We start from the raw sequence: 27,680 nt of genomic DNA on the forward strand, positions 1-27,680 counted from the left end.
ACTTACGCACGTGTGCACGTGCGCGCACACACACACACACACACACACACACACACACACACACACACACACACACACACACACACACACACACACACACACACACACACACACACACACACACACACACACACTTGTGGTTTCTTGGACTATTGTGAGAATCTCAATTCTGAATCCCTCTTCAACGTCCCTCATAACTCGCAAGTGAAGCCTCCATATCGAATCCCCCATATTGTTACACTGAGTCTATGACATGACAACCAATCCTCCCTCTCGGCACAATTGTCACGACAAAATTCACCGTTTCAACTCCTATTTTAACAAATATAAATACAATGATGCAGTGCACGTGTAGTGTCGTTTTGTTTGCTTGTACTGTACCCCAAGATAGCGGACAACAAATGTGGTGACGTCACATGCACTGGCACCTTCTATTGAAGGAGGAGTTATCAAAACAACATCTCGTTTGTTATGTAGTTACAAGTCGTTCATTATAGGATTCTTGCTTACCTGTCCAGTGAAGATTAGGGCTTCGCTAGCTTTTTTAAGGATGGGTTTAGATTCTAAACAGGTTGCACAACAGGTTGAAGGTGTAATATTGCCGGCAAGATGGAGGAAATAACTCTGTAGTTGAGATCAGACTATGCGTGGAGCACAATGTGTAGGTCTTGCTCTCAGAATTCACCCACAATCGGATGTATTTTCCTGCTTATCACTGCCAGCGTTCGCAAGTATTATTTTATCCTTTCACGACACTCACAAAGACCTTTCTGAAAATTCATTTATAATGGGAAAAGTGGATTTGTATCGATCAGGCTTGGGAGCCGCACCCGTGTCCTTAAAGATCCACATGTGACTCCAGAGCTGCAGGTTGCCGACCTCTGGGATATACCAAAGCATTCACAAGTAAGACATCAGGTAAGATCAATGACATGTACAAGAACGAGTAAATATCCACTCCTTCGACGAGCTAAATCTGGTGTCAGTGACATATCTGCCATGTCTACAGCACCACTCCCACCCCCACAAAGTCCCCTTATATTCTGGTCTGGTTGTGCCCCCTCCCCTCTTATAAATCTTTGGGTCTCACCCCTTTCCCCCATTTTAACAATTATAGATGCATCCTATCTCCCCCTCCTTCTAACTATTATGGTTGTGGTCCACTCCCATCTGTTATTCTGGTTGTGTACCCCACCCCCATCTAAATATTTTGGTCTCACCCCTTCCCCGCTGCCCTTCTTCAATCCCCCCTGCATTCATTAAAGACCTTAGGGGATGATGGATTAAAAACAAGAAAAACGAAGTGCTGATGTCACATACACTACATGACCAAAAGTATGTGGACACCCAAACATCGAACATCCCATTCCAAAATCATTGGCATTAATATGGAGTTGGTCCCCCCTTTGCTGCTATAACAGTCTCCATTCTTCTGGGAAGGCTTTCCACCAGATGTTGGAACATCGAGTTTCCACTAATGTTGGAACATCCAGACGAGTCTGGCATTTCACTCAGGCCAACTGGCAAGGTCTCCAAGCAGCCATAAATCATCTGGCCTGGTCTCCCATCTCGAATCCCTCTGACACCAACTCTTCCTGGAAATTCTTCCAAAGTAAACTGCTCTATCATGCACAGATTTATCCCATCTCGTCTTCAGTTGTCTTACCCTTCCTCCCATCCATGGTACACTGAAGCTTGTGGTGAGGCAGTTGCCCTGAAATAACTTGCCTTTGCCTCTTGGAAGGCAAATCCAACTGAAGGTAATCTCAGTTCCTTCCACCTAGTTCGGAACAAGTGTGTGTCTACCTTCAGGAGTGCCAGGAAGCACTATCTCTCCACACTCAAGATTGAACTCTCAAACCTGTCTCCCTCTTCCAAATCTTGGTGGCGTCTGGTCAAATCTGTTTCTGGTGTTTGTTCCCCCTCCATCCCCCCCTTACCTCAAACGGCTACACAGCTGACACCGCACGTGAAAATGGCGAATGCCTCAACTCCGTGTTTGCCTCAAAATCTTGTGTCCCAAACCCATCTCTCTCTATACCCACCTTACCCAGTCGAACCCAACTGCTCCTGGACTCTGTGTCCTTCTGTCCTTACAAGGTGGAGAAGTTGTTGTCAAACCTCGACTCTGATTCTGCAACTGGACCCGACGGCATCAGCCCACGGGTCCTAAAAATCCTGCTCTGCCGCTCTTTCACTCCCTTTCTCTCTGTTCTCTTCATCCTCTCATTTGCTCAAGTACATCTGCCATCTGCTTGGAAATCAGCCAACATTATCGCTTTACACAAAAAAAAAATGCAAAAACAGATCCTTGCAACTACAGAACAATCAGCCTGCTCCCAATAATCAGTAAGGTCATGGACTCAATCATCGCTTCTGACATCAAATCCTTCCTCTTCTCCAATGGCTTGATCTTGCATCATCAATTTGGATTCAGACCAGGTCATTCTACTCTGGACTGATTCTGCTGTCTTAACAATGGATGGAGGTCCTCAATGCCAAACAGGAAATCAGAGCTGTCTCCCTCGACATATCACGTGCCTTCGATATGGTCTGGCACCCAGCTCTGCTCACCAAACTCTCCTCCAATGGTACTTTTTGAAAATTAATTAGTTGTCATAACGTTTTCTTATGGTATCCATGGAAATCTCCACGCATGGCTTGTGGACTTCCTCACCAGTCGCAGTCAACGTGTGGCCCTGAATGGAATTCTCTAATCTCCCCTTTCTGTTCAGGCTGGAGTTCCCCAAGGTAGTGTTCTGGGCCCTGTGCTTTTTCTGGTCTTCATTAATGATCTCTCCGACTCTCTGGAAAATCCTCTCAATCTCTTTGCTGATGACTCCACTCTCTGCCGCTCCATATCCCAACCCTCAGATTGACAGGCAGCATCCTCTTCACTCTGTGCAGACCTGGACAATATCACAAACTGGTCAAACAAGTGGAACATGTCTTTCAATCCTGAAAAATCTCACACTCTCACATTGTCTCTCTGATAAGACCATCTGGACAACCCTCCCATCTACTTTCTCAACAATCCTCTCCAATAAGTTCTGTCACTCAAGCATTTGGTTCTCACTATCTGCCATGATCTTTCCTGGGAAAACCACATTTCCAAGCTTCCCTCCAAAGCCAGTCGCCGACTGGGCATCCTCGGTCGTGCGAAGTCCTTTCTGGGCACTTCTGAGCTCCTCACCACATACAAAGCTTTCATCCGCAGCTCAATGGAATACTGCCCTCCCCTGTGGGCTGGTACTCCTGTCTCACACCCAGCTCAGCTTCATGCGGTTGAAACCAAAGCATTCAGAATCATTGGAATCTCCCACGATGAAGCTGATTTTGAGGGCCTTTCTCTCTCTCATCGCAGGCAGGTAGGTGGTCTTTCTGTCTTCTACAGATTCCTCTCCGGCCTCGCTCCCCTGCTCTGTCTGTGCTCTGTCCCCCAAATATTCCTGCAGGACGCACAAGATCTGCCAGCAACCTTTTTTTTTTTTTTTTTTTTTTTTTTTGTTGTTGTATACAAGATCGAGGCTCGTGAAAGAGCTAACATTAATCACACAAAAAGACAAACCGACACACAAAACACAAAAAACAAGGGGAGCGGTAGACAAGATGGGGAGAGAGGGGGAAGGACACAAAAGAGATGGGGAAGGACACAAACACAACATTTGAGAGCAGGGACATCGGGAGGACTTGGGGGGAGGTGGGAGAGGATTAAAACATATGAACACTGCAAGGACTCTGGGGTGAATTACCGGGGGTAGAAAAGATCAAGGTTTTCGATGGGGGAAGATAAGAGATGGTGGTGAACAGCTGTTTTAAAGACCTGGAGGGAGGAGTGGGATTGAAGGGAGTGGGGGAGTTTGTTCCAGAGGCGGGAGAAAAGGGGAATGAAAGAGTGAAGGTGAGCAGAGAGCCTAGACTTTGGCAGTTTAACCAGAAGAGGGTTGCAGGCAGATCTTGTGCGACCTGAAGGAATATTGGGGGGACAGAGCACAGAGAGAGCTGGGGGAGCAAGGCCGGAGAGGAGTCGGTAGAAGACAGAAAGACCACCAACCTGCCTGCGGTGAGTGAGTGAAAGGCCCTCGGCGTTGACTACATCGCAGGAGATTCCAATGATTCTGAAAGCTTTGGCCTCAACAGCGTGAAGCCGAGCAAGGTGTGAGGCAGGAGCACCAGCCCAGAGGGGGGAACAGTATTCCATTGAGCTGCGGATGAAAGCCTTGTATGTGGTGAGGAGCTCAGGAGTGCCAAGGAAGGACTTCGCACGACGGAGGATGCCCAGTCGGCGACTGGCTTTGGAGGCCAGCTTGGAAATGTGGTTTTCCCAAGAAAGATCATGGCAGATAGTGAGACCCAAAAGCTTGAGCGACAGAACTTCTTGGAGAGGATTGTTGAGAAAGTAGATGGGAGGGTTGTCCAGTCGGTCCTTTCGGAGAGACATTGTAAGAGTGTGAGATTTGTCAGGATTGAAAGACATGTTCCACTTGTTTGACCAGTCTGTGATTTTGTCCAGGTCTGCAGAGAGTGAGGAGGCTGCAGACTGCCGATCTGAGGGATGAGGAATGGAGCGACAGAGAGTAGAGTCGTCAGCAAAGAGATAGAGAGGATTTTCAAGAGAGTCAGAGAGATCATTGATGAAGACCAGAAAAAGCACAGGGCCCAGAACACTACCTTGGGGAACTCCAGCCTGAACAGGAAGAGGAGATGAGAGAAACCCATTCAGGGCCACACGTTGACTACGATCAGAGAGGAAGTCCGCCAGCCATGCGTGGAGATTTCCATGGATACCAAAGGAGGAGAGTTTGGAGAGCAGAGCAGGGTGCCAGACCGTATCGAAGGCACGTGAAATGTCAAGGGAGACAGCTCTAATTTCCTGTTTGGCGTTGAGGACCTCCATCCATTGTTGAGAAAGCAGAAGCAGCATGTCCAGAGTAGAGTGACCAGGTCTGAAACCAAATTGATGATCAGAGATCAAGCCATTGGAGAAGAGGAAAGATTTCATATCTGAAGCAATGATGGATTCCATGACTTTGCTGATAATTGGGAGAAGGCTGATTGGTCTGTAGTTGCTGGAATCTGTTTTTGCACCTTTTTTGTGCAAAGCGGTGATGTTGGCTGATTTCCAAGCAGATGGCAGATGACCTTGAGCAAAAGAGAGGGTGAAGAGAACAGAAAGAGGGAGTGAAAGTGCAGAAGAACATGATTTTAGGACCCGTGGGCTGATGCCGTCAGGACCAGTTGCAGAATCAGAGTCGAGGGTTGCCAGAAACTTTTCCACCTTCTCAGGAGGAAAGGACACAGAGTCCAGGAGCAGCTGGGTACGACTGGGTACGGTGGGTACAGAGAGGGATGGGTTTGGGACACAAGATTTAGAGGCAAACACAGAGTTGAGGCATTCAGCTTTTTCACGTGCGGAGTCAGCCGTTAAGCCGTTTGAGGTGAGGGAGGGGATGGAGGGGGAACAAACACCAGAAACAGATTTGACCAGACGCCACCAGGATTTGGAAGAGGGAGACAGATAAGAGAGTTCGGTCTGGAGAATGGTGAGATATTGTTTCCTGGCTCTCCTGAGGGTGGACACACACTTGTTTCGGGCTTTGTGAAAGGAAATGAGATTTCCTTCCGTTGGATTTGCTTTCCAGGAGACGAAAGCAAGTTGTTTCAGGGCAACAGCCTCACCACAAGATTCCGTGTACCATGGACGGGAGGAAGGGTATGACAACTGAAGACGAGATGGTATAAATCTGTGCATGAGAGAGCAATTTACTTTGAAAGAATTCCCAGGATGAGTTGATGTCAGAGGCGGTAGAGATGGGAGACCAGTCCAGATGATTGATGGCTGCTTGAAGACCGTGCCAGTTGGCCTGAGTGAAATGCCAGACTCGTCGACGCTGAGGAGGCTCTCTGAGAATGGTCAGAGAGATGTCCACTTTGACAAGCACATGATCAGATGAGCCGATTGGAGCAGAAGAAGAGCAGCAGACATTTTCAGGGAAGTTTGTCATAACCAAATCCAGAAGAGAAGATGCTCCGTTGACTGAGATCCGGGTCGGGAAATTGACAGATTGTGTCAGTCCCAGTGAGTCGCAGAAGTCCTTTGCTGAAGAGCCATGGCTGGTGAGAGAGGTACCCACACCCAGCCAACTGGCATGGTGACAATTGAAATCACCACATATGAGGAAGAGAGAGTTGGGATGGGTAGATAGAAGTTGGTCCATATTATCAGACAGTGAGATGTAGATGGAGTCATCGCTGATTGGTGGACGGTACAACACACATATGAACAAAAGGTGGGAGCGAAGGGGAAGCCGTAGCCAAAGGTATTCCTGGGGGTGAGGTGGAGAGAGGGCAGTGGAGGGCGAGTGAGGAAGAGAGTTTTTTATAAAGATAGCAACCCCACCTCCAGGACGAGGCTCAGGTCTATCATACCGGAGGAGGGAGTAACCTGGGAGAGATACCAAGGCATCAGAGACATCATGAAGGAGGAAAGTTTCTGTTAAGCAGATCACATCTGGTTTGTCAGAAGCAACCTGTATGGAGAGGTCAGTCAAGTTTGAGCGAAGGCCCCGGATGTTTGAGGTCCATACCGTTAATGAAGAGGAAGGGGGAGCATCGGGTCCAGAACAGGGGGGGGGGGGGGTAGGGTAAGATGTGGAAGAGGAGGAAGAGGTAGGGAGAGCTGTTGAAGGTGTGTCAGAGATTTCAGAATAGCTTGGAGAAAGGGAAGAATGGGGCGGACAAAAGGTTTGATGGAGATTGGGTGAGGCACAGTGAGGTGTTATTTGAGGAGGGGGAAGAGCAAGGCAGAAGGTTTGGGGAGATGAAGGTGAAAGTTGGAAGGAGGAAGAAGCAGGGAGGATGCTTTGAGGAGGAGGGGTGAGAGGGGAGTCTAGGAGGGGAGGAGCGAGGGAGAGTCTCGGAGGGGAGGGGTGTGGGGGGAGTTTAGGAGGGAGGGGAGGGAAGGGGCAAGGGGGGAGATTTGAAAGGGATGGGTGATGGGGAGGATTTGGAGGGGAGGGGTGAGATTGGATTTTGAAAAGTGAACGATTCATGGGAAACGAACATTTTTTGCAAAATGAGTTTGAGACCTTCGAGTCAAAAATACGTTTGAGGACACTGGAGGAGGGATGGAGTTCTGGATAGTTTAGGGAATGTAGAAAGGAGGAACTGTAAGAGATGGTATTATATATATTTTTTGGAATGAATAGATTTGGTGAGCAAGACGAAAGCATCCTTTTGTAGGAAAAGAAGAAAAGGGTGTTATAATATATGAGAGAAAATAGTTGTTCAGGGGAGAGATTATACATTTCTAACCGCGTGATCGCGAACGAAGAACGAACGAACAAAAAGAACAAATAAACGAATAAGACCTGGGAAGGAAAGTTTTTTTGGGTGTTTTTTTTTTTTTTTTTTTTTTTTTTTTGTGAGTACAGATATTAAACAAGGAGGTACGGGGTGAACAACTGGGACGAAACAGAGAACGAAAATAATTTCAGCGCATTCGACGAATCGCTGAGAGAAAAACAAACCACAAGGTCGGAGACGGTACGGTAGTCCAAGCCTACGAGTACTAGGCCGCAGAATACTCGATACCATTAACCGACGATTGTGTATACATGTACGAAAAATTAGCACCGAAAATTTTCCAAAAGATACGCTATAGGTACATACACCGAAAGATAGATACAATCTCGACAAAAACACGATTGAGAAATATCACTTAGCTTCGAAAGCGTGAGCGCATGGAGCAGCTTCGAAAAGACGTGACCTCGCCGTGATCTCGCGAGACTTTTCACGCGAGACGAGACGCGAGACCTGATCTTCTGGTGAAACTGCCAAAATCAAGACTCTCTGCTCACCTTCACTCCTCTTTTCTCCCGCCTCTGGAACAAACTCCCACACTCTCTTCAACCCCACTCCTCCCTCCAGGTCTTTAAAGCAGCTGTTCACCACCATCTCTTGTCTTCCCCCATCCAAAATCTTGATCTTTTATACCCCCGTTAAAACACCCCAAATCCGCCTCTTTCAATCCCCAACTTCTTTCCTGAAATTTCTAGGAGGAATTCCTGGTTTGTTCATTTGCTTTATACCATGTACCCCTTCCCTCCTCCCCAGCCCTCCCCTTCCACAGATCTACTGACATCCTTGTTCTCCACTGTTGTGCTTGTGTGCTTCCCTCTCCCTCCCCCTCTTGTCTCCCGCTCCCTTCTTTGCATGTTTTATAAGTCTGTGGATGTTTTCATGTTCAATGTGTTAGCTCTTACACGAGCCTCGATTCTGTATACAAAAAACAAACAAATTTTTTTTTATTGCTGTGGGGATTTGCTTCCATTCAGCCACAAGAGCATTAGTGAGGTCGGGCACTGATGTTAGGGGATTAAGCCTGGTTCGCAGTCGGCGTTCCAATTCATCCCAAAGGTGTTCGATAGGGTTGAGGTCAGGGCTTTGTGCAGGCCTCTGTGACTCACTGGGACTGACACAATCTGTCAATTTCCCAACCCGGATCTCAGTCAACGGAGAATCTTCTCTTCTGGACTTGGTTGTGACTAACTTCCCTGAAAATGTCTGCTGCTCTTCTTCTGCTCCAATCGGCTCTTCTGATCATGTGCTTGTTAAAGTGGACATCTCTCTGACCATTTTCAGAGAGCCTCCTCAGCGTCGACGAGTCTGGCATTTCACTCAGGCCAACTGGCACGGTCTTCAAGCAGCCATCAATCATCTGGACTGGTCTCCCATCTCTACTGCCTCTGACATCAACTCATCCTGGGAATTCTTCCAAAGTAAATTGCTCTCTCTCATGCACAGATTTATCCCTTCTCGTCTTCAGTTGTCATACGCTTCCTCCCGTCCATGGTACACGGAATCTTGTGGTGAGGCTATTGCCCAGAAACAACTTGCTTTCGTCTCCTGGAAAGCAAATCCAACGGAAGGAAATCTCATTTCCTTTCACAAAGCCCGAAACAAGTGTGTGTCCACCCTCAGGAGAGCCAGGAAACAATATCTCTCCGTCCTCAGGACCGAACTCTCTTATCTGTCTCCCTCTTCCAAATCCTGGTGGCATCTGGTGAAATCTGTTTCTGGTGTTTGTTCCCCCTCCATCCCCTCCCTCACCTTAAATGGCCACACGGCTGACTCCGCACGTGAAAAAGCTGAATGCCTCAACTCTGTGTTTGCCTCTAAATCTTGTGTCCCAAATCCATCCCTCTCTGTACCCACCATACCCAGTCGTACCCAGCTGCTCCTGGACTCTGTGTCCTTTCCTCCTGACAAGGTGGAAAAGTTTCTGTCAACCCTCGACTCTGATTCTGCAACTGGACCTGACGGCATCAGCCCACGGGTCCTAAAATCATGTTCTTCCGCTCTTTCACTCCCCCTCTCTGTTCTCTTCACCCTCTCTTTTGCTCAAGGTCATCTTCCATCTGCTTGGAAATCTGCCAACATCACCGCTTTGCACAAAAAAGGTGCAAAAACAGATCCCAGCAACTACAGACCAATCAGCCTTCTCCCAATTATCAGCAAAGTCATGGAATCCATCATTGCTTCAGATATGAAATCTTTCCTCTTCTCCAATGGCTTGATCTCTGATCATCAATTTGGTTTCAGACCTGGACACTCCACTCTGGACATGCTGCTTCTGCTTTCTCAACAATGGATGGAGGTCCTCAATGCCAAACAGGAAATTAGAGCAGTCTCCCTTGACATATCACGTGCCTTCGATACAGTCTGGCACCCCGCTCTGCTCACCAAACTCTCCTCTTTTGGTATCCATGGAAATCTCCACGCATGGCTGGTGGACTTCCTCTCTAGTCGTAGTCAACGTGTGGCCCTGAATGGGTTTCTCTCATCTCCTCTTCCTGTTCAGGCTGGAGTTCCCCAAGGCAGTGTTCTGGGCCCTGTGCTTTTTCTGGTCTTCATCAATGATCTCTCTGACTCTCTTGAAAATCCTCTCTATCTCTTTGCTGACGACTCTACTCTCTGTCGCTCCATTCTTCATCCCTCAGATCGGCAGTCTGCAGCCTCCTCACTCTCTGCAGACCTTGACAAAATCACAGACTGGGCAAACAAGTGGAACATGTCTTTCAATCCTGACAAATCTCACACTCTTACGATGTCTCTCCGAAAAGACCGACTGGACAACCCTCCCATCCACTTTCTGAATAATCCTCTCCAAGAAGTTCTGTCACTCAAGCTTTTGGATCTCACTATCTGCCATGATCTTTCCTGGAAAAACCACATTTCAAATCTGGCCTCCAAAGCCAGTCGCCGACTGGGCATCCTCCGTCGTGCGAAGTCCTTCCTTGGCACACCTGAGCTCCTCACCACATACAAGGCTTTCATCCGCAGCTCAATGGAATACTGCTCTCCCCTCTGGGCTGGTGCTCCTGCCTCACACCTAGCTCGCCTTCACGCTGTTGAAACCAAAGCATTCAGAAAACATTGGAATCTCCCGCGATGAAGCTAACTCCAAGGGCCTCTCACTCACTCACCGCAGGCAGGTTGGTGGTCTTTCCGTCTTCTACCGACTCCTCTCTGGCCTTGCCCCCCCAGCTCTCTCTGGGCTCTGTCCCGCAAATATTCCTACAGGTCGCACAAGATCTGCCTGCAACCCTCTTATGGTTAAACTGCCAAAATCAAGACTCTCTGCTCACCTTCACTCCTTCATTCCTCTTTTCTCCCGCCTCTGGAACAAACTCCCTCACTCTCTTCAATCCCACTCCACCCTCCAAGTCTTTAAAACAGCTGTTCACCACCATCTCTTATCTTCCCCCATCCAAAACCTTGATCTTTTCTACCCCTGCTAATTTCACCCCAATTCCACTTTTTGAAATACCAACTTTTGTCCTGGAAGTCCTTGGTGTCCTTGTGCTTTATACTTCTCTCTGCCCCCCCCCCTCCCACGCCTCCTCCCCCCGGGCCCTCTCCCTTCCACACATCTCCCTGCTCTCAGATGTTGTGTGTGTGTGTGCTTCCCCTTTTCTCCCCATCTTGTCTTCCGCTCCCTCTTTCTGTGTATTTTGTTTGTCTGGTCGAATTGTTTGTGAAGTTAATGTTAGCTCTTTCACGAGCCTCGATTCAGTATACAAAAAAAAAAAAAAAAAAAAAGGCCAGTCAAGTTCTTCCACACCGATCTCGACAAACCATTTCTGTCTGGACATTGCTTTGTGCACGGGGGCATTGCCATGCTGAAACAGGAAAGGGCCTTCCCCAAACTGTTGCCACAAAGTTGGAAGCACACAATCGTCTAGAATGTCATTATATGCTGTAGCGTTAAGATTTCCCTTCACTGGAACGAAGGGGCCGAGCCCGAAACATGAAAAACAGCCCCATTCAGCCCCAAACAGCCCAATTCCTCCCCCACCAAACTTTACAGCCCCAGAAAAACAGCCCCAGGCAGCCCAGACACCCCAGACAGGCCCAAACAGCCCCATTCCTCCCCCCACCAAACTTTACAGTTGGCACTATGCATTCCGGCAGGTAGCGTTCTCCTGGCATCCGCCAAGCCCAGATTCGTCCGTCGGAATGCCAGATGGTGAAGCATGATACACCACTCCAGAGAACGCGTTTCCACTGCTCCAGAGTCCAATGGTGGCAAGCTTTACACCACTCCAGCCGACGCCTGGCATTGCACATGGTGATCTTAGGCTTGTGTGCGGCTGCTCGGCCATGGAAACCCCATTTTATGAAGTACCCAACGAACAGTTGTGCTCACGTTGCTTCCAGAGGCAGTTTGGAACTCGGTAGTGAGTGTTGCAACCAATGACAGATGATTTTTACGCACTACGTGCTTCAGCACTCGGCGGTCCCGTTCTATGAGCTTGTGTGGCCTACCACTTTGCGGCTGAGATGTTGTTGTTCCTCGACGTTTACATTTCATAATTACAGCACTTACAGTTGACCCGGGCAGCTCTAGCAGGGCAGAAATTTGATGAAATGACTTGTTGAAAAGGTGGCATCCTATGACGGTGCCATGTTGAAAGTCACTGTCATCAAAGTCATTGTCAAAGTCATCACAAATCACTTCAGTACGGCCCATTATTCTACTGCCAATGTTTGTCTATGGAGATTGCATGGCTGTGTTCTTGGTTGTATATACCAGTCAGCAATGGGTGTGGATGAAACAGCCAAATCCACTAATTAGAAGGGGTGTCCGCATACTTATGGTCATGTAGTGTACATGACACAGATACAGTAGATATATGAACGTGATGGAGTAATTCTAATTACTGAGAGATATAGCAAGCAATTTATATAAACAAATTCCATTAGAAGTTTAATTGAATTAATGCACAAAGAAACAAAAACAAACATACGAAGAGTATTCGGGAACTCTGTCCTTGAAGGCAGGCAGGTCTCGCACGTATTCATTGTACAACCACTTCACTTTAAAATGAAGGTTCATGTAATCGGCACTTTTGCACATCCTGTGCTTGTCATGTTCTGCAAGACAAATGAGACGCATGGTAGGGGAACAATGAGTTATATAAAGTGACATATGGAATGTGGCACATTTGCCCTCTTCTAAAGTCCCCGTCGATTAGGTGATAACACAGGTGCATCATGTTAATGTAGACTGTAGAGGGTTAAAGGTGCATTGTCCAACTTCTAATTCCACCATAATTCTTCATCTATTCTTAATATTGTGCTCCGTGGCTCATACATTTACATATGTTTACACTTTCAACAAATCACAAACAAGACAAGGGAGTAATGAGAGGCATATCAGCTCGAGCCATGGCAATATGGCATTGACATCTTATATATTATGTATATTAAATTATATATTAAATTGGAAAGGGATTGTAAGACATACCCTCCAGAGCTGCTCTCATGTCCATGGCAAAAAGATTCCACATGACTTCAGCACTCACCTTCCCAACATTCAGCTCTTGTGGAAACCTACAGAGACAAAAAGTGATAATCAAATTTGTTTAAGCTTTGCCCAAAAAGCCACAATAATGCCCAGAGACGGCCAACAACACCAACAACAAATGGCTGGTGAACAAAACAGCAATTAAATCCACCAATGATCAGGAAGAAACAAAAAAGGAAGCACCAAAAAAAAAAAAGAGGAGGATGCCAAAAGGTAAAAAGGAATCTCAATATCATCAAATTCAAAATGTTAACGTCAAATGTTCGGATGCGCAGCTCTATAAACACCCGCCAATGCATACACTTAGAATAAATCCCAACAAGACGTTATGAGCCAGACGGACAGTCACGTGTACACTTCTCTATCAATATTTATTCTTGTCCGACTGAGCTGCTGCATCCCTTTCATTATTTTGCCTTAACTGCAGCAATCCAACTTGGATTGGTTAATTTGCTTAGGTTCCGTGCCAGTTTGCAATTAGCGCAGTGGAAGACGGGGTTTTGCAATCACTTCTGTGTGTCTGTCTGACTGTCTGTGTGTCCGTCCGGCGTCCGGGCAGTAACCTTTTTACCATTTGAGTTGATGTCATCCAATTTTCAACAAAGCTTTATTATGAGAATATGGAGAAGTCAAATTAACAATTTGGTCAAAAAGTCAAAAGGCCAGCTTCACATAAAATCGCCAATTGACCTCAAATTTAAAGAATTTGCATATTGGGTCTCTGAATTGGTTCACCAATCAAAAGCTAGACCATTGATATTTTTGGGGATCAAAAGGACAAAGGTCAAGGTTGCATAAAATGGTCAATTCTCATCCGATTGACTTGAAATTTGAACAACATTTGCGTATTGCATCATTGAATTGGTTAAGCAAAATCAGAACGATCTATATTCCTGTTTGACACGTCAACGGTTTCCAAAAGGTAAAATCCATGGCAACAGGCGGGTTCAGTTTGCGCAGCCGCCAGTTTTTATTAACGCTTCCATGTTTAACTTGTAAACCCTTGAAGGTATCCGCCAGTCAGTCACCTGTGGAGGATTTCACATCAAATAACACTTATTAACCCTTTGTCTGCTGCATCTTGATTTTTCAAAATGTTCATAAAAAAAATTACATTTTTTGGTCATTTTCTCCGACCGATACCAATAAACTAATTTGGTTTGGATTCGCGTTTACAACCAATAGACAACGTCAGGCCAACGTTGGAAAATAGACGTCGCGTTTACAACCAATAGGCAACGTCAGGCCAACGTTGGAAAATAGACGTCGCGTTTACAACCAATAGGCAACGTCAGGCCAACGTTGGAAAATAGACGTCGCGTTTACAACCAATAGGCAACGTCAAGCCAACGTTGGAAAATAGACGTCGCGTTTACAACCAATAGACAACGTCAGGCCAACGTTGGAAAATAGACGTCGCGATTACAACCAATAGACAACGTCAGGGTAACGTTGGAAAATAGACGTCGCGATTACAACCAATAGACAAAGTCAGGCCAACGTTGGAAAATAGACGGCGCGTTTGCAACCAATAGACAACGTCAGGGTAACGTTGGAAAATGGACAGCGCGTTTGCAACCAATAGACAACGTCAGGGTAACGTTGGAAAATGGACAGTGCGTTTGCAACCAATAGACAACGTCAGGCCAACGATGGAAAATGGACGGCGCGTTTACAACCAATAGACAATGTCAGGCCAACGTTGGAAAATAGACGTCGCGTTTGCAACCAATAGACAACGTCAGGCCAACGTTGGAAAATAGACGGCGCGTTTGCAACCAATAAACAACGTCAGGCCAACGTGGGAAAACAGACGGCGCGTTTGCAACCGATAGACAACGTCAGGCCAACGTTGGAAAACAGACGGCGCGTTTGCAACCAATAGACAACGTCAGGCCAACGTTGGAAAATAGACGGCGCGTTTGCAACCAATAGACAACGTCAGGCCAACGTTGGAAAATAGACGTCGCGATTACAACCAATAGACAACGTCAGGCCAACGTTGGAAAATAGACGGTGCGTTTGCAACCAATAGACAACGTCAGGCCAACGTTGGAAAATAGACGTCGCGATTACAACCAATAGACAACGTCAGGCCAACGTTGGAAAATAGACGTCGCGTTTGCAACCAATAAACAACGTCAGGCCAACGTTGGAAAACAGACGGCGCATTTGCAACCGATAGACAACGTCAGGCCAACGTTTTTTTTTTTTTTTTTTGTATACAATATCGAGGCTCGTGAAAGAGCGAACATTAATCACACAGAAAGACAAACCGACACATAAAACATATAACATAGGGAGCGGTAGACAAGATGGGGAGAGAGGGGGAAGGACACAAACACAACATTTGAGAGCAGGGACCGAGAGACATGGAGACATCGAGAGATCTGAGAGAGGGCGAGGGCTTTGGGGGGGGCGTGGGAAGGGGGCAGTGGGAGAGGTATAAAACATATGGACACTGCCAGGACTTCCAGGAAAGAAGTTGGAATTTCAAACAAGGTGGATCTGGGGTGAATTAGCGGGGGTAGAAAAGATCAAGGTTTTGGATGGGGGAAGATAAGAGATGGTGGTGAACAGCTGTTTTAAAGACCTGGAGGGAGGAGTGGGATTGAAGGGAGTGAGGGAGTTTGTTCCAGAGGCGGGAGAAAAGAGGAATGAAAGAGTGAAGGTGAGCGGAGAGCCGAGATTTCGGCAGTTTAACCATCAGAGGGTTGCTGGCAGATCTTGTGCGACCTGTAGGAATATTTGGGGGACAGAGCACAGAGAGAGCTGGGGGTGCAAGGCCGGAGAGGAGTCGGTAGAAGACAGAAAGACCACCTACCTGCCTGCGGTGAGTGAGTGAAAGGCCCTCAGAGATAGCTTCATCGCGGGAGATTCCAATAATTCTGAAAGCTTTGGTTTCAACAGCGTGAAGCCGAGCTAGGTGTGAGGCAGGAGCACCGGCCCATAGGGGAGAACAGTATTCCATTGAGCTGCGGATGAAAGCCTTGTATGTGGTGAGGAGCTCAGGTGTGCCGAGGAAGGACTTCGCACGACGGAGGATGCCCAGTCGGCGACTGGCTTTGGAGGCCAGCTTTGAAATGTGGTTTTCCCAAGAAAGATCATGGCAGATAGTGAGACCCAAAATCTTGAGCGACAGAACTTCTTGGAGAGGATTGTTGAGAAAGTAGATGGGAGGGTTGTCCAGTCGATCTTTTCGGAGAGACATAGTAAGAGTGTGAGATTTGTCAGGATTGAAAGACATGTTCCACTTGTTTGACCAGTCTGTGATTTTGTCCAGGTCTTCAGAGAGTGAGGAGGCAGCAGACTGCCGATCTGAGGGAAGAGGAATGGAGCGGCAGAGAGTGGAGTCATCAGCAAAGAGATAGAGTTTCCAACGTTGGAAAATAGACGTCGCGTTTACAACCAATAGACAACGTCAGGCCAACGTTGGAAAATAGACGCCGCGATTACAACCAATAGACAACGTCAGGCCAACGTTGGAAATAGACGGCACATTTACAACCAATAGACAACGTCAGGCCAACGTTGGAAATAGACGTCGCGATTACAACCAATAGACAACGTCAGGCCAACGTTGGAAAATAGACGTCGCGATTACAACCGATAGACAACGTCAGGCCAACGTTGGAAAATAGACGTCGCGATTACAACTGATAGACAACGTCAGGCCAACGTTGGAAAATAGACGTCGCGATTACAACCGATAGACAACGTCAGGCCAACGTTGGAAAATAGACGTTGCGATTACAACCGATAGACAACGTCAGGCCAACGTTGGAAAATAGACGTCGCGATTACAACCGATAGACAACGTCAGGCCAACGTTGGAAAATAGACGTCGCGATTACAACCGATAGACAACGTCAGGCCAACGTTGGAAAATAGACGTCGCGATTACAACCGATAGACAACGTCAGGCCAACGTTGGAAAATATACGTCGCGATTGCAACCAATAGACAACGTCAGGCCAATGTTGGAAAATAGACGTCGCGATTGCAACCAATAGGCAACGTCAGGCCAACGTTGGAAAATAGACGTCGCGATTACAACCAATAGACAACGTCAGGCCAACGTTGGAAAATATACGTCGCGATTGCAACCAATAGACAACGTCAGGCCAACGTCGGAAAATATACGTCGCGATTGCAACCAATAGACAACGTCAGGCCAATGTTGGAAAATAGACGTCGCGATTGCAACCAATAGACAACGTCAGGCCAACGTTGGAAAATATACGTCGCGATTGCAACCAATAGACAACGTCAGGCCAACGTTGGAAAATATACGTCGCGATTGCAACCAAGAGACAAAGTCAGGCCAACGTTGGAAAATAGACAGCGCGTTTGCAACCAATAGACAACGTCAGGCCAACGTTGGAAAATGGACGTCGCGATTGCAACCAATAGACAACGTCAGGCCAACGATGGAAAATAGACGTCACAATTGCAACCAATAGACAAAGTCAGGCTAACGTTGGAAAATAGACGGCGCGTTTGCAACCAATAGACAACGTCAGGCCAACGTTGGAAAATAGAAGTTGCGATTACAACCAATAGACAACGTCAGGCCAACGTTGGAAAATGGACGTCGCGATTGCAACCAATAGACAACGTCAGGCCAACGTTGGAAAATGGACGTCGTGTTTACAACCAATAGACGTCAGGCCAACGTTGGAAAATGGACGTCGCGATTGCAACCAATAGACAACGTCAGGCCAACGTTGGAAAATGGACGTCACGATTGCAACCAATAGACAACGTCAGGCCAACGTTGGAAAATGGACGTCGCGTTTACAACCAATAGACAACGTCAGGCCAACGTTGGAAAATGGACGTCGCGTTTACAACCAATAGACAACGTCAGGCCAACGTTGGAAAATAGACGTCGCGATTGCAACCAATAGACAATGTCAGGCCAACGTTGGAAAATGGACGTCGCGTTTACAACCATTAGACAACGTCAGGCCAACGTTGGAAAATGGACGTCACGATTGCAACCAATAGACAACGTCAGGCCAACGTTGGAAAATGGACGTCGCGTTTACAACCAAAAGACAACGTCAGGCCAACGTTGGAAAATAGACGTCGCGATTGCAACCAATAGACAACGTCAGGCCAACGTTGGAAAATTGACGTCGCGATTGCAACCAACAGACAACGTCAGGCCAACGTTGGAAAATATACGTCGCGATTGCAACCAAGAGACAAAGTCAGGCTAACGTTGGAAAATAGACGGCGCGTTTGCAACCAATAGACAACGTCAGGCCAACGTTGGAAAATGGACGTCGCGTTTACAACCAATAGACAACGTCAGGCCAACGTTGGAAAATGGACGTCACAATTGCAACCAAGAGACAAAGTCAGGCTAACGTTGGAAAATAGACGGCGCGTTTGCAACCAATAGACAACGTCAGGCCAACGTTGGAAAATGGACGTCGCGTTTACAACCAATAGACAACGTCAGGCAACGTTGGAAAATGGACGTCGCGTTTACAACCAATAGACAACGTCAGGCCAACGTTGGAAAATGGACGTCGCGTTTACAACCAATAGACAACGTCAGGCCAACGTTGGAAAATGGATGTCGCGATTGCAACCAATAGACAACGTCAGGCCAATGTTGGAAAATGGACGTCGCGATTGCAACCAATAGACAACGTCAGGCCAACGTTGGAAAATGTACGTCGCGTTTACAACCAATAGACAACGTCAGGCCAACGTTGGAAAATGGACGTCGCGATTGCAACCAATAGACAACGTCAGGCCAACGTTGGAAAATGGACGTCACGATTGCAACCAATAGACAACGTCAGACCAACGTTGGAAAATGGACGTCGCGTTTACAACCAATAGACAACGTCAGGCCAACGTTGGAAAATAGACGTCGCGATTGCAACCAATAGACAACGTCAGGCCAATGTTGGAAAATAGACGTCGCGATTGCAACCAATAGGCAACGTCAGGCCAACGTTGGAAAATAGACGTCGCGATTGTAACCAATCGGCAACGTCATGCCAATGTTGGAAAATAGAAGTCGCGATTGCAACCAATAGACAACGTCAGGCCAACGTTGGAAAATTGACGTCGCGATTGCAACCAATAGACAACGTCAGGCCAACGTTGGAAAATATACGTCGCGATTGCAACCAATGGACAAAGCCAGGCCAACGTTGGAAAATAGACGTCACAATTGCAACCAATAGACAAAGTCAGGCCAACGTTGGAAAACAGACAGCGCGTTTGCAACCAATAGACAACGTCAGGCCAACGATGGAAAATGACGTCGCGATTGCAACCAATAGACAACGTCAGGCCAACGTTGGAAAATGTATGGCGCGTTTGCAACCAATAGACAACGTCAGGCCAACGTTGGAAAATAGACGTCGCGTTTACAACCAATAGACAACGTCAGGCCAACGTTGGAAAATAGACGGCGCGTTTGCAACCAATAGACAACGTCAGGCCAACGTTGGAAAATAGCGTCGCGATTGCAACCAATAGGCAACGTCAGGCCAACGTTGGAAAATAGCGTCGCGATTGCAACCAATAGACAACATCAGGCCAACGTTGGAAAATAGACGTCGCGATTGCAACCAATAGACAACGTCAGGCCAATGTTGGAAAATAGCGTCGCGATTGCAACCAATAGGCAACGTCAGGCCAACGTTGGAAAATAGACGTCGCGATTGTAACCAATTGGCAACGTCATGCCAATGTTGGAAAATAGACGTCGCGATTGCAACCAATAGCCAACGTCAGGCCAACGTTGGAAAATTGACGTCGCGATTGCAACCAATAGACAACGTCAGGCCAACGTTGGAAAATAGACGGCGCGTTTGCAACCAATAGACAACGTCAGGCCAACGTTGGAAAATAGACGGCGCGTTTGCAACCAATAGACAACGTCAGGCCAACGTTGGAAAATAGCGTCGCGATTGCAACCAATAGACAACGTCAGGCCAACGTTGGAAAATAGCGTCGCGATTGCAACCAATAGACAACGTCAGGCCAACGTTGGAAAATAGACGTCACAATTGCAACCAATAGACAAAGTCAGGCCAACGTTGGAAAATTGACGTCGCGATTGCAACCAATAGACAACGTCAGGCCAACGTTGGAAAATAGACGTCACAATTGCAACCAATAGACAAAGTCAGGCCAACGTTGGAAAATAGACAGCGCGTTTGCAAGCATTAGACAACGTCAGGCCAACGTTGGAAAATGGAAGTCGCGATTGCAACCAATAGACAACGTCAGGCCAACGTTGGAAATAGACGGCACATTTACAACCAATAGACAACGTCAGGCCAACGTTGGAAAATAGACGTCACAATTGCAACCAATAGACAAAGTCAGGCCAACGTTGGAAAATAGACAGCGCGTTTGCAAGCAATAGACAACGTCAGGCCAACGTTGGAAAATGGAAGTCGCGATTACAACCAATAGACAACGTCAGGCCAACGTTGGAAATAGACGGCACATTTACAACCAATAGACAACGTCAGGCCAACGTTGGAAATAGACGTCGCGATTACAACCAATAGACAACGTCAGGCCAACGTTGGAAAATAGACGTCGCGATTACAACCGATAGACAACGTCAGGCCAACGTTGGAAAATAGACGTCGCGATTACAACTGATAGACAACGTCAGGCCAACGTTGGAAAATAGACGTTGCGATTACAACCAATAGACAACGTCAGGCCAACGTTGGAAAATGGACGTCGCGATTGCAACCAATAGACAACGTCAGGCCAACGTTGGAAAATGGACGTCGTGTTTACAACCAATAGACGTCAGGCCAACGTTGGAAAATGGACGTCGCGATTGCAACCAATAGACAACGTCAGGCCAACGTTGGAAAATGGACGTCACGATTGCAACCAATAGACAACGTCAGGCCAACGTTGGAAAATGGACGTCGCGTTTACAACCAATAGACAACGTCAGGCCAACGTTGGAAAATGGACGTCGCGTTTACAACCAATAGACAACGTCAGGCCAACGTTGGAAAATAGACGTCGCGATTACAACTGATAGACAACGTCAGGCCAACGTTGGAAAATAGACGTCGCGATTACAACCGATAGACAACGTCAGGCCAACGTTGGAAAATAGACGTTGCGATTACAACCGATAGACAACGTCAGGCCAATGTTGGAAAATAGACGTCGCGATTACAACCGATAGACAACGTCAGGCCAACGTTGGAAAATAGACGTCGCGATTACAACCGATAGACAACGTCAGGCCAACGTTGGAAAATAGACGTCGCGATTACAACCGATAGACAACGTCAGGCCAACGTTGGAAAATATACGTCGCGATTGCAACCAATAGACAACGTCAGGCCAATGTTGGAAAATAGACGTCGCGATTGCAACCAATAGGCAACGTCAGGCCAACGTTGGAAAAGAGACGTCGCGATTACAACCAATAGACAACGTCAGGCCAACGTTGGAAAATATACGTCGCGATTGCAACCAATAGACAACGTCAGGCCAACGTCGGAAAATATACGTCGCGATTGCAACCAATAGACAACGTCAGGCCAATGTTGGAAAATAGACGTCGCGATTGCAACCAATAGACAACGTCAGGCCAACGTTGGAAAATATACGTCGCGATTGCAACCAATAGACAACGTCAGGCCAACGTTGGAAAATATACGTCGCGATTGCAACCAAGAGACAAAGTCAGGCCAACGTTGGAAAATAGACAGCGCGTTTGCAACCAATAGACAACGTCAGGCCAACGTTGGAAAATGGACGTCGCGATTGCAACCAATAGACAACGTCAGGCCAACGATGGAAAATAGACGTCACAATTGCAACCAATAGACAAAGTCAGGCTAACGTTGGAAAATAGACGGCGCGTTTGCAACCAATAGACAACGTCAGGCCAACGTTGGAAAATAGACGTTGCGATTACAACCAATAGACAACGTCAGGCCAACGTTGGAAAATGGACGTCGCGATTGCAACCAATAGACAACGTCAGGCCAACGTTGGAAAATGGACGTCGTGTTTACAACCAATAGACGTCAGGCCAACGTTGGAAAATGGACGTCGCGATTGCAACCAATAGACAACGTCAGGCCAACGTTGGAAAATGGACGTCACGATTGCAACCAATAGACAACGTCAGGCCAACGTTGGAAAATGGACGTCGCGTTTACAACCAATAGACAACGTCAGGCCAACGTTGGAAAATGGACGTCGCGTTTACAACCAATAGACAACGTCAGGCCAACGTTGGAAAATAGACGTCGCGATTACAACTGATAGACAACGTCAGGCCAACGTTGGAAAATAGACGTCGCGATTACAACCGATAGACAACGTCAGGCCAACGTTGGAAAATAGACGTCGCGATTACAACCGATAGACAACGTCAGGCCAACGTTGGAAAATAGACGTCGCGATTACAACCGATAGACAACGTCAGGCCAACGTTGGAAAATAGACGTCGCGATTACAACCGATAGACAACGTCAGGCCAACGTTGGAAAATAGACGTCGCGATTACAACCGATAGACAACGTCAGGCCAACGTTGGAAAATATACGTCGCGATTGCAACCAATAGACAACGTCAGGCCAATGTTGGAAAATAGACGTCGCGATTGCAACCAATAGGCAACGTCAGGCCAACGTTGGAAAATAGACGTCGCGATTACAACCAATAGACAACGTCAGGCCAACGTTGGAAAATATACGTCGCGATTGCAACCAATAGACAACGTCAGGCCAACGTCGGAAAATATACGTCGCGATTGCAACCAATAGACAACGTCAGGCCAATGTTGGAAAATAGACGTCGCGATTGCAACCAATAGACAACGTCAGGCCAACGTTGGAAAATATACGTCGCGATTGCAACCAATAGACAACGTCAGGCCAACGTTGGAAAATATACGTCGCGATTGCAACCAAGAGACAAAGTCAGCCCAACGTTGGAAAATAGACAGCGCGTTTGCAACCAATAGACAACGTCAGGCCAACGTTGGAAAATGGACGTCGCGATTGCAACCAATAGACAACGTCAGGCCAACGATGGAAAATAGACGTCACAATTGCAACCAATAGACAAAGTCAGGCTAACGTTGGAAAATAGACGGCGCGTTTGCAACCAATAGACAACGTCAGGCCAACGTTGGAAAATAGACGTTGCGATTACAACCAATAGACAACGTCAGGCCAACGTTGGAAAATGGACGTCGCGATTGCAACCAATAGACAACGTCAGGCCAACGTTGGAAAATGGACGTCGTGTTTACAACCAATAGACGTCAGGCCAACGTTGGAAAATGGACGTCGCGATTGCAACCAATAGAAAACGTCAGGCCAACGTTGGAAAATGGACGTCACGATTGCAACCAATAGACAACGTCAGGCCAACGTTGGAAAATGGACGTCGCGTTTACAACCAATAGACAACGTCAGGCCAACGTTGGAAAATGGACGTCGCGTTTACAACCAATAGACAACGTCAGGCCAACGTTGGAAAATAGACGTCGCGATTGCAACCAATAGACAATGTCAGGCCAACGTTGGAAAATGGACGTCGCGTTTACAACCATTAGACAACGTCAGGCCAACGTTGGAAAATGGACGTCACGATTGCAACCAATAGACAACGTCAGGCCAACGTTGGAAAATGGACGTCGCGTTTACAACCAAAAGACAACGTCAGGCCAACGTTGGAAAATAGACGTCGCGATTGCAACCAATAGACAACGTCAGGCCAACGTTGGAAAATTGACGTCGCGATTGCAACCAACAGACAACGTCAGGCCAACGTTGGAAAATATACGTCGCGATTGCAACCAAGAGACAAAGTCAGGCTAACGTTGGAAAATAGACGGCGCGTTTGCAACCAATAGACAACGTCAGGCCAACGTTGGAAAATGGACGTCGCGTTTACAACCAATAGACAACGTCAGGCCAACGTTGGAAAATGGACGTCACAATTGCAACCAAGAGACAAAGTCAGGCTAACGTTGGAAAATAGACGGCGCGTTTGCAACCAATAGACAACGTCAGGCCAACGTTGGAAAATGGACGTCGCGTTTACAACCAATAGACAACGTCAGGCCAACGTTGGAAAATGGACGTCGCGTTTACAACCAATAGACAACGTCAGGCCAACGTTGGAAAATGGACGTCGCGTTTACAACCAATAGACAACGTCAGGCCAACGTTGGAAAATGGATGTCGCGATTGCAACCAATAGACAACGTCAGGCCAATGTTGGAAAATGGACGTCGCGATTGCAACCAATAGACAACGTCAGGCCAACGTTGGAAAATGTACGTCGCGTTTACAACCAATAGACAACGTCAGGCCAACGTTGGAAAATGGACGTCGCGATTGCAACCAATAGACAACGTCAGGCCAACGTTGGAAAATGGACGTCACGATTGCAACCAATAGACAACGTCAGACCAACGTTGGAAAATGGACGTCGCGTTTACAACCAATAGACAACGTCAGGCCAACGTTGGAAAATAGACGTCGCGATTGCAACCAATAGACAACGTCAGGCCAATGTTGGAAAATAGACGTCGCGATTGCAACCAATAGGCAACGTCAGGCCAACGTTGGAAAATAGACGTCGCGATTGTAACCAATCGGCAACGTCATGCCAATGTTGGAAAATAGAAGTCGCGATTGCAACCAATAGACAACGTCAGGCCAACGTTGGAAAATTGACGTCGCGATTGCAACCAATAGACAACGTCAGGCCAACGTTGGAAAATATACGTCGCGATTGCAACCAATGGACAAAGCCAGGCCAACGTTGGAAAATAGACGTCACAATTGCAACCAATAGACAAAGTCAGGCCAACGTTGGAAAACAGACAGCGCGTTTGCAACCAATAGACAACGTCAGGCCAACGATGGAAAATGACGTCGCGATTGCAACCAATAGACAACGTCAGGCCAACGTTGGAAAATGTATGGCGCGTTTGCAACCAATAGACAACGTCAGGCCAACGTTGGAAAATAGACGTCGCGTTTACAACCAATAGACAACGTCAGGCCAACGTTGGAAAATAGACGGCGCGTTTGCAACCAATAGACAACGTCAGGCCAACGTTGGAAAATAGCGTCGCGATTGCAACCAATAGGCAACGTCAGGCCAACGTTGGAGAATAGCGTCGCGATTGCAACCAATAGACAACATCAGGCCAACGTTGGAAAATAGACGTCGCGATTGCAACAAATAGACAACGTCAGGCCAATGTTGGAAAATAGCGTCGCGATTGCAACCAATAGGCAACGTCAGGCCAACGTTGGAAAATAGACGTCGCGATTGTAACCAATTGGCAACGTCATGCCAATGTTGGAAAATAGACGTCGCGATTGCAACCAATAGCCAACGTCAGGCCAACGTTGGAAAATTGACGTCGCGATTGCAACCAATAGACAACGTCAGGCCAACGTTGGAAAATAGACGGCGCGTTTGTAACCAATAGACAACGTCAGGCCAACGTTGGAAAATAGACGGCGCGTTTGCAACCAATAGACAACGTCAGGCCAACGTTGGAAAATAGCGTCGTGATTGCAACCAATAGACAACGTCAGGCCAACGTTGGAAAATAGCGTCGCGATTGCAACCAATAGACAACGTCAGGCCAACGTTGGAAAATAGACGTCACAATTGCAACCAATAGACAAAGTCAGGCCAACGTTGGAAAATTGACGTCGCGATTGCAACCAATAGACAACGTCAGGCCAACGTTGGAAAATAGACGTCACAATTGCAACCAATAGACAAAGTCAGGCCAACGTTGGAAAATAGACAGCGCGTTTGCAAGCAATAGACAACGTCAGGCCAACGTTGGAAAATGGAAGTCGCGATTGCAACCAATAGACAACGTCAGGCCAACGTTGGAAAATTGACGTCGCGATTGCAACCAATAGACAACGTCAGGCCAACGTTGGAAAATATACGTCGCGATTGCAACCAATGGACAAAGCCAGGCCAACGTTGGAAAATAGACGTCACAATTGCAACCAATAGACAAAGTCAGGCCAACGTTGGAAAATAGACGTTGCGATTACAACCGATAGACAACGTCAGGCCAACGTTGGAAAATAGACGTCGCGATTACAACCGATAGACAACGTCAGGCCAACGTTGGAAAATAGACGTCGCGATTACAACCGATAGACAACGTCAGGCCAACGTTGGAAAATAGACGTCGCGATTACAACCAATAGACAACGTCAGGCCAACGTTGGAAAATATACGTCGCGATTGCAACCAATAGACAACGTCAGGCCAACGTCGGAAAATATACGTCGCGATTGCAACCAATAGACAACGTCAGGCCAATGTTGGAAAATAGACGTCGCGATTGCAACCAATAGACAACGTCAGGCCAACGTTGGAAAATATACGTCGCGATTGCAACCAATAGACAACGTCAGGCCAACGTTGGAAAATATACGTCGCGATTGCAACCAAGAGACAAAGTCAGGCCAACGTTGGAAAATAGACAGCGCATTTGCAACCAATAGACAACGTCAGGCCAACGTTGGAAAATGGACGTCGCGATTGCAACCAATAGACAACGTCAGGCCAACGATGGAAAATAGACGTCACAATTGCAACCAATAGACAAAGTCAGGCTAACGTTGGAAAATAGACGGCGCGTTTGCAACCAATAGACAACGTCAGGCCAACGTTGGAAAATAGACGTTGCGATTACAACCAATAGACAACGTCAGGCCAACGTTGGAAAATGGACGTCGCGTTTACAACCAATAGGCAACGTCAGGCCAACGTTGGAAAATGGACGTCGCGATTGCAACCAATAGACAATGTCAGGCCAACGTTGGAAAATGGACGTCGCGATTGCAACCAATAGACAACGTCAGGCCAACGTTGGAAAATGGACGTCGTGTTTACAACCAATAGACGTCAGGCCAACGTTGGAAAATGGACGTCGCGATTGCAACCAATAGACAACGTCAGGCCAACGTTGGAAAATGGACGTCACGATTGCAACCAATAGACAACGTCAGGCCAACGTTGGAAAATGGACGTCGCGTTTACAACCAATAGACAACGTCAGGCCAACGTTGGAAAATGGACGTCGCGTTTACAACCAATAGACAACGTCAGGCCAACGTTGGAAAATAGACGTCGCGATTGCAACCAATAGACAATGTCAGGCCAACGTTGGAAAATGGACGTCGCGTTTACAACCATTAGACAACGTCAGGCCAACGTTGGAAAATGGACGTCACGATTGCAACCAATAGACAACGTCAGGCCAACGTTGGAAAATGGACGTCGCGTTTACAACCAAAAGACAACGTCAGGCCAACGTTGGAAAATAGACGTCGCGATTGCAACCAATAGACAACGTCAGGCCAAAGTTGGAAAATTGACGTCACGATTGCAACCAACAGACAACGTCAGGCCAACGTTGGAAAATATACATCGCGATTGCAACCAATGGACAAAGCCAGGCCAACGTTGGAAAATAGACGTCACAATTGCAACCAATAGACATAGTCAGGCCAACGTTGGAAAACAGACAGCGAGTTTGCAACCAATAGACAACGTCAGGCCAACGATGGAAAATAGACGTCACAATTGCAACCAAGAGACAAAGTCAGGCTAACGTTGGAAAATAGACGGCGCGTTTGCAACCAATAGACAACGTCAGGCCAACGTTGGAAAATGGACGTCGCGTTTACAACCAATAGACAACGTCAGGCCAACGTTGGAAAATGGACGTCGCGATTGCAACCAATAGACAACGTCAGGCCAACGTTGGAAAATG

At 47.2% G+C, this 27,680-nt stretch overlaps 1 protein-coding gene across 1 annotated transcript in view; it reads right to left on the minus strand.

Moving 5' to 3' along the window:
* LOC137422153 (protein unc-13 homolog B) overlaps nt 1–27,680 on the minus strand; it is a 745,568-nt gene that overhangs the window by 189,723 nt on the left and 528,165 nt on the right. Inside the window, exons 21-22 of the mRNA XM_068108912.2 lie at nt 12,812–12,897; nt 12,312–12,438 (exon numbers count right to left, since the gene is read on the minus strand). Of these exons, the coding sequence (XP_067965013.2) occupies nt 12,312–12,438; nt 12,812–12,897 (213 nt within the window). The remainder of the gene's footprint in view (nt 1–12,311; nt 12,439–12,811; nt 12,898–27,680) is intronic.

Source organism: Myxine glutinosa, chromosome 2, assembly GCF_964187855.1.
Source record: "Myxine glutinosa chromosome 2, kmMyxGlut1.1, whole genome shotgun sequence".
NCBI classification, from domain to species: Eukaryota; Metazoa; Chordata; class Myxini; order Myxiniformes; family Myxinidae; genus Myxine; species Myxine glutinosa.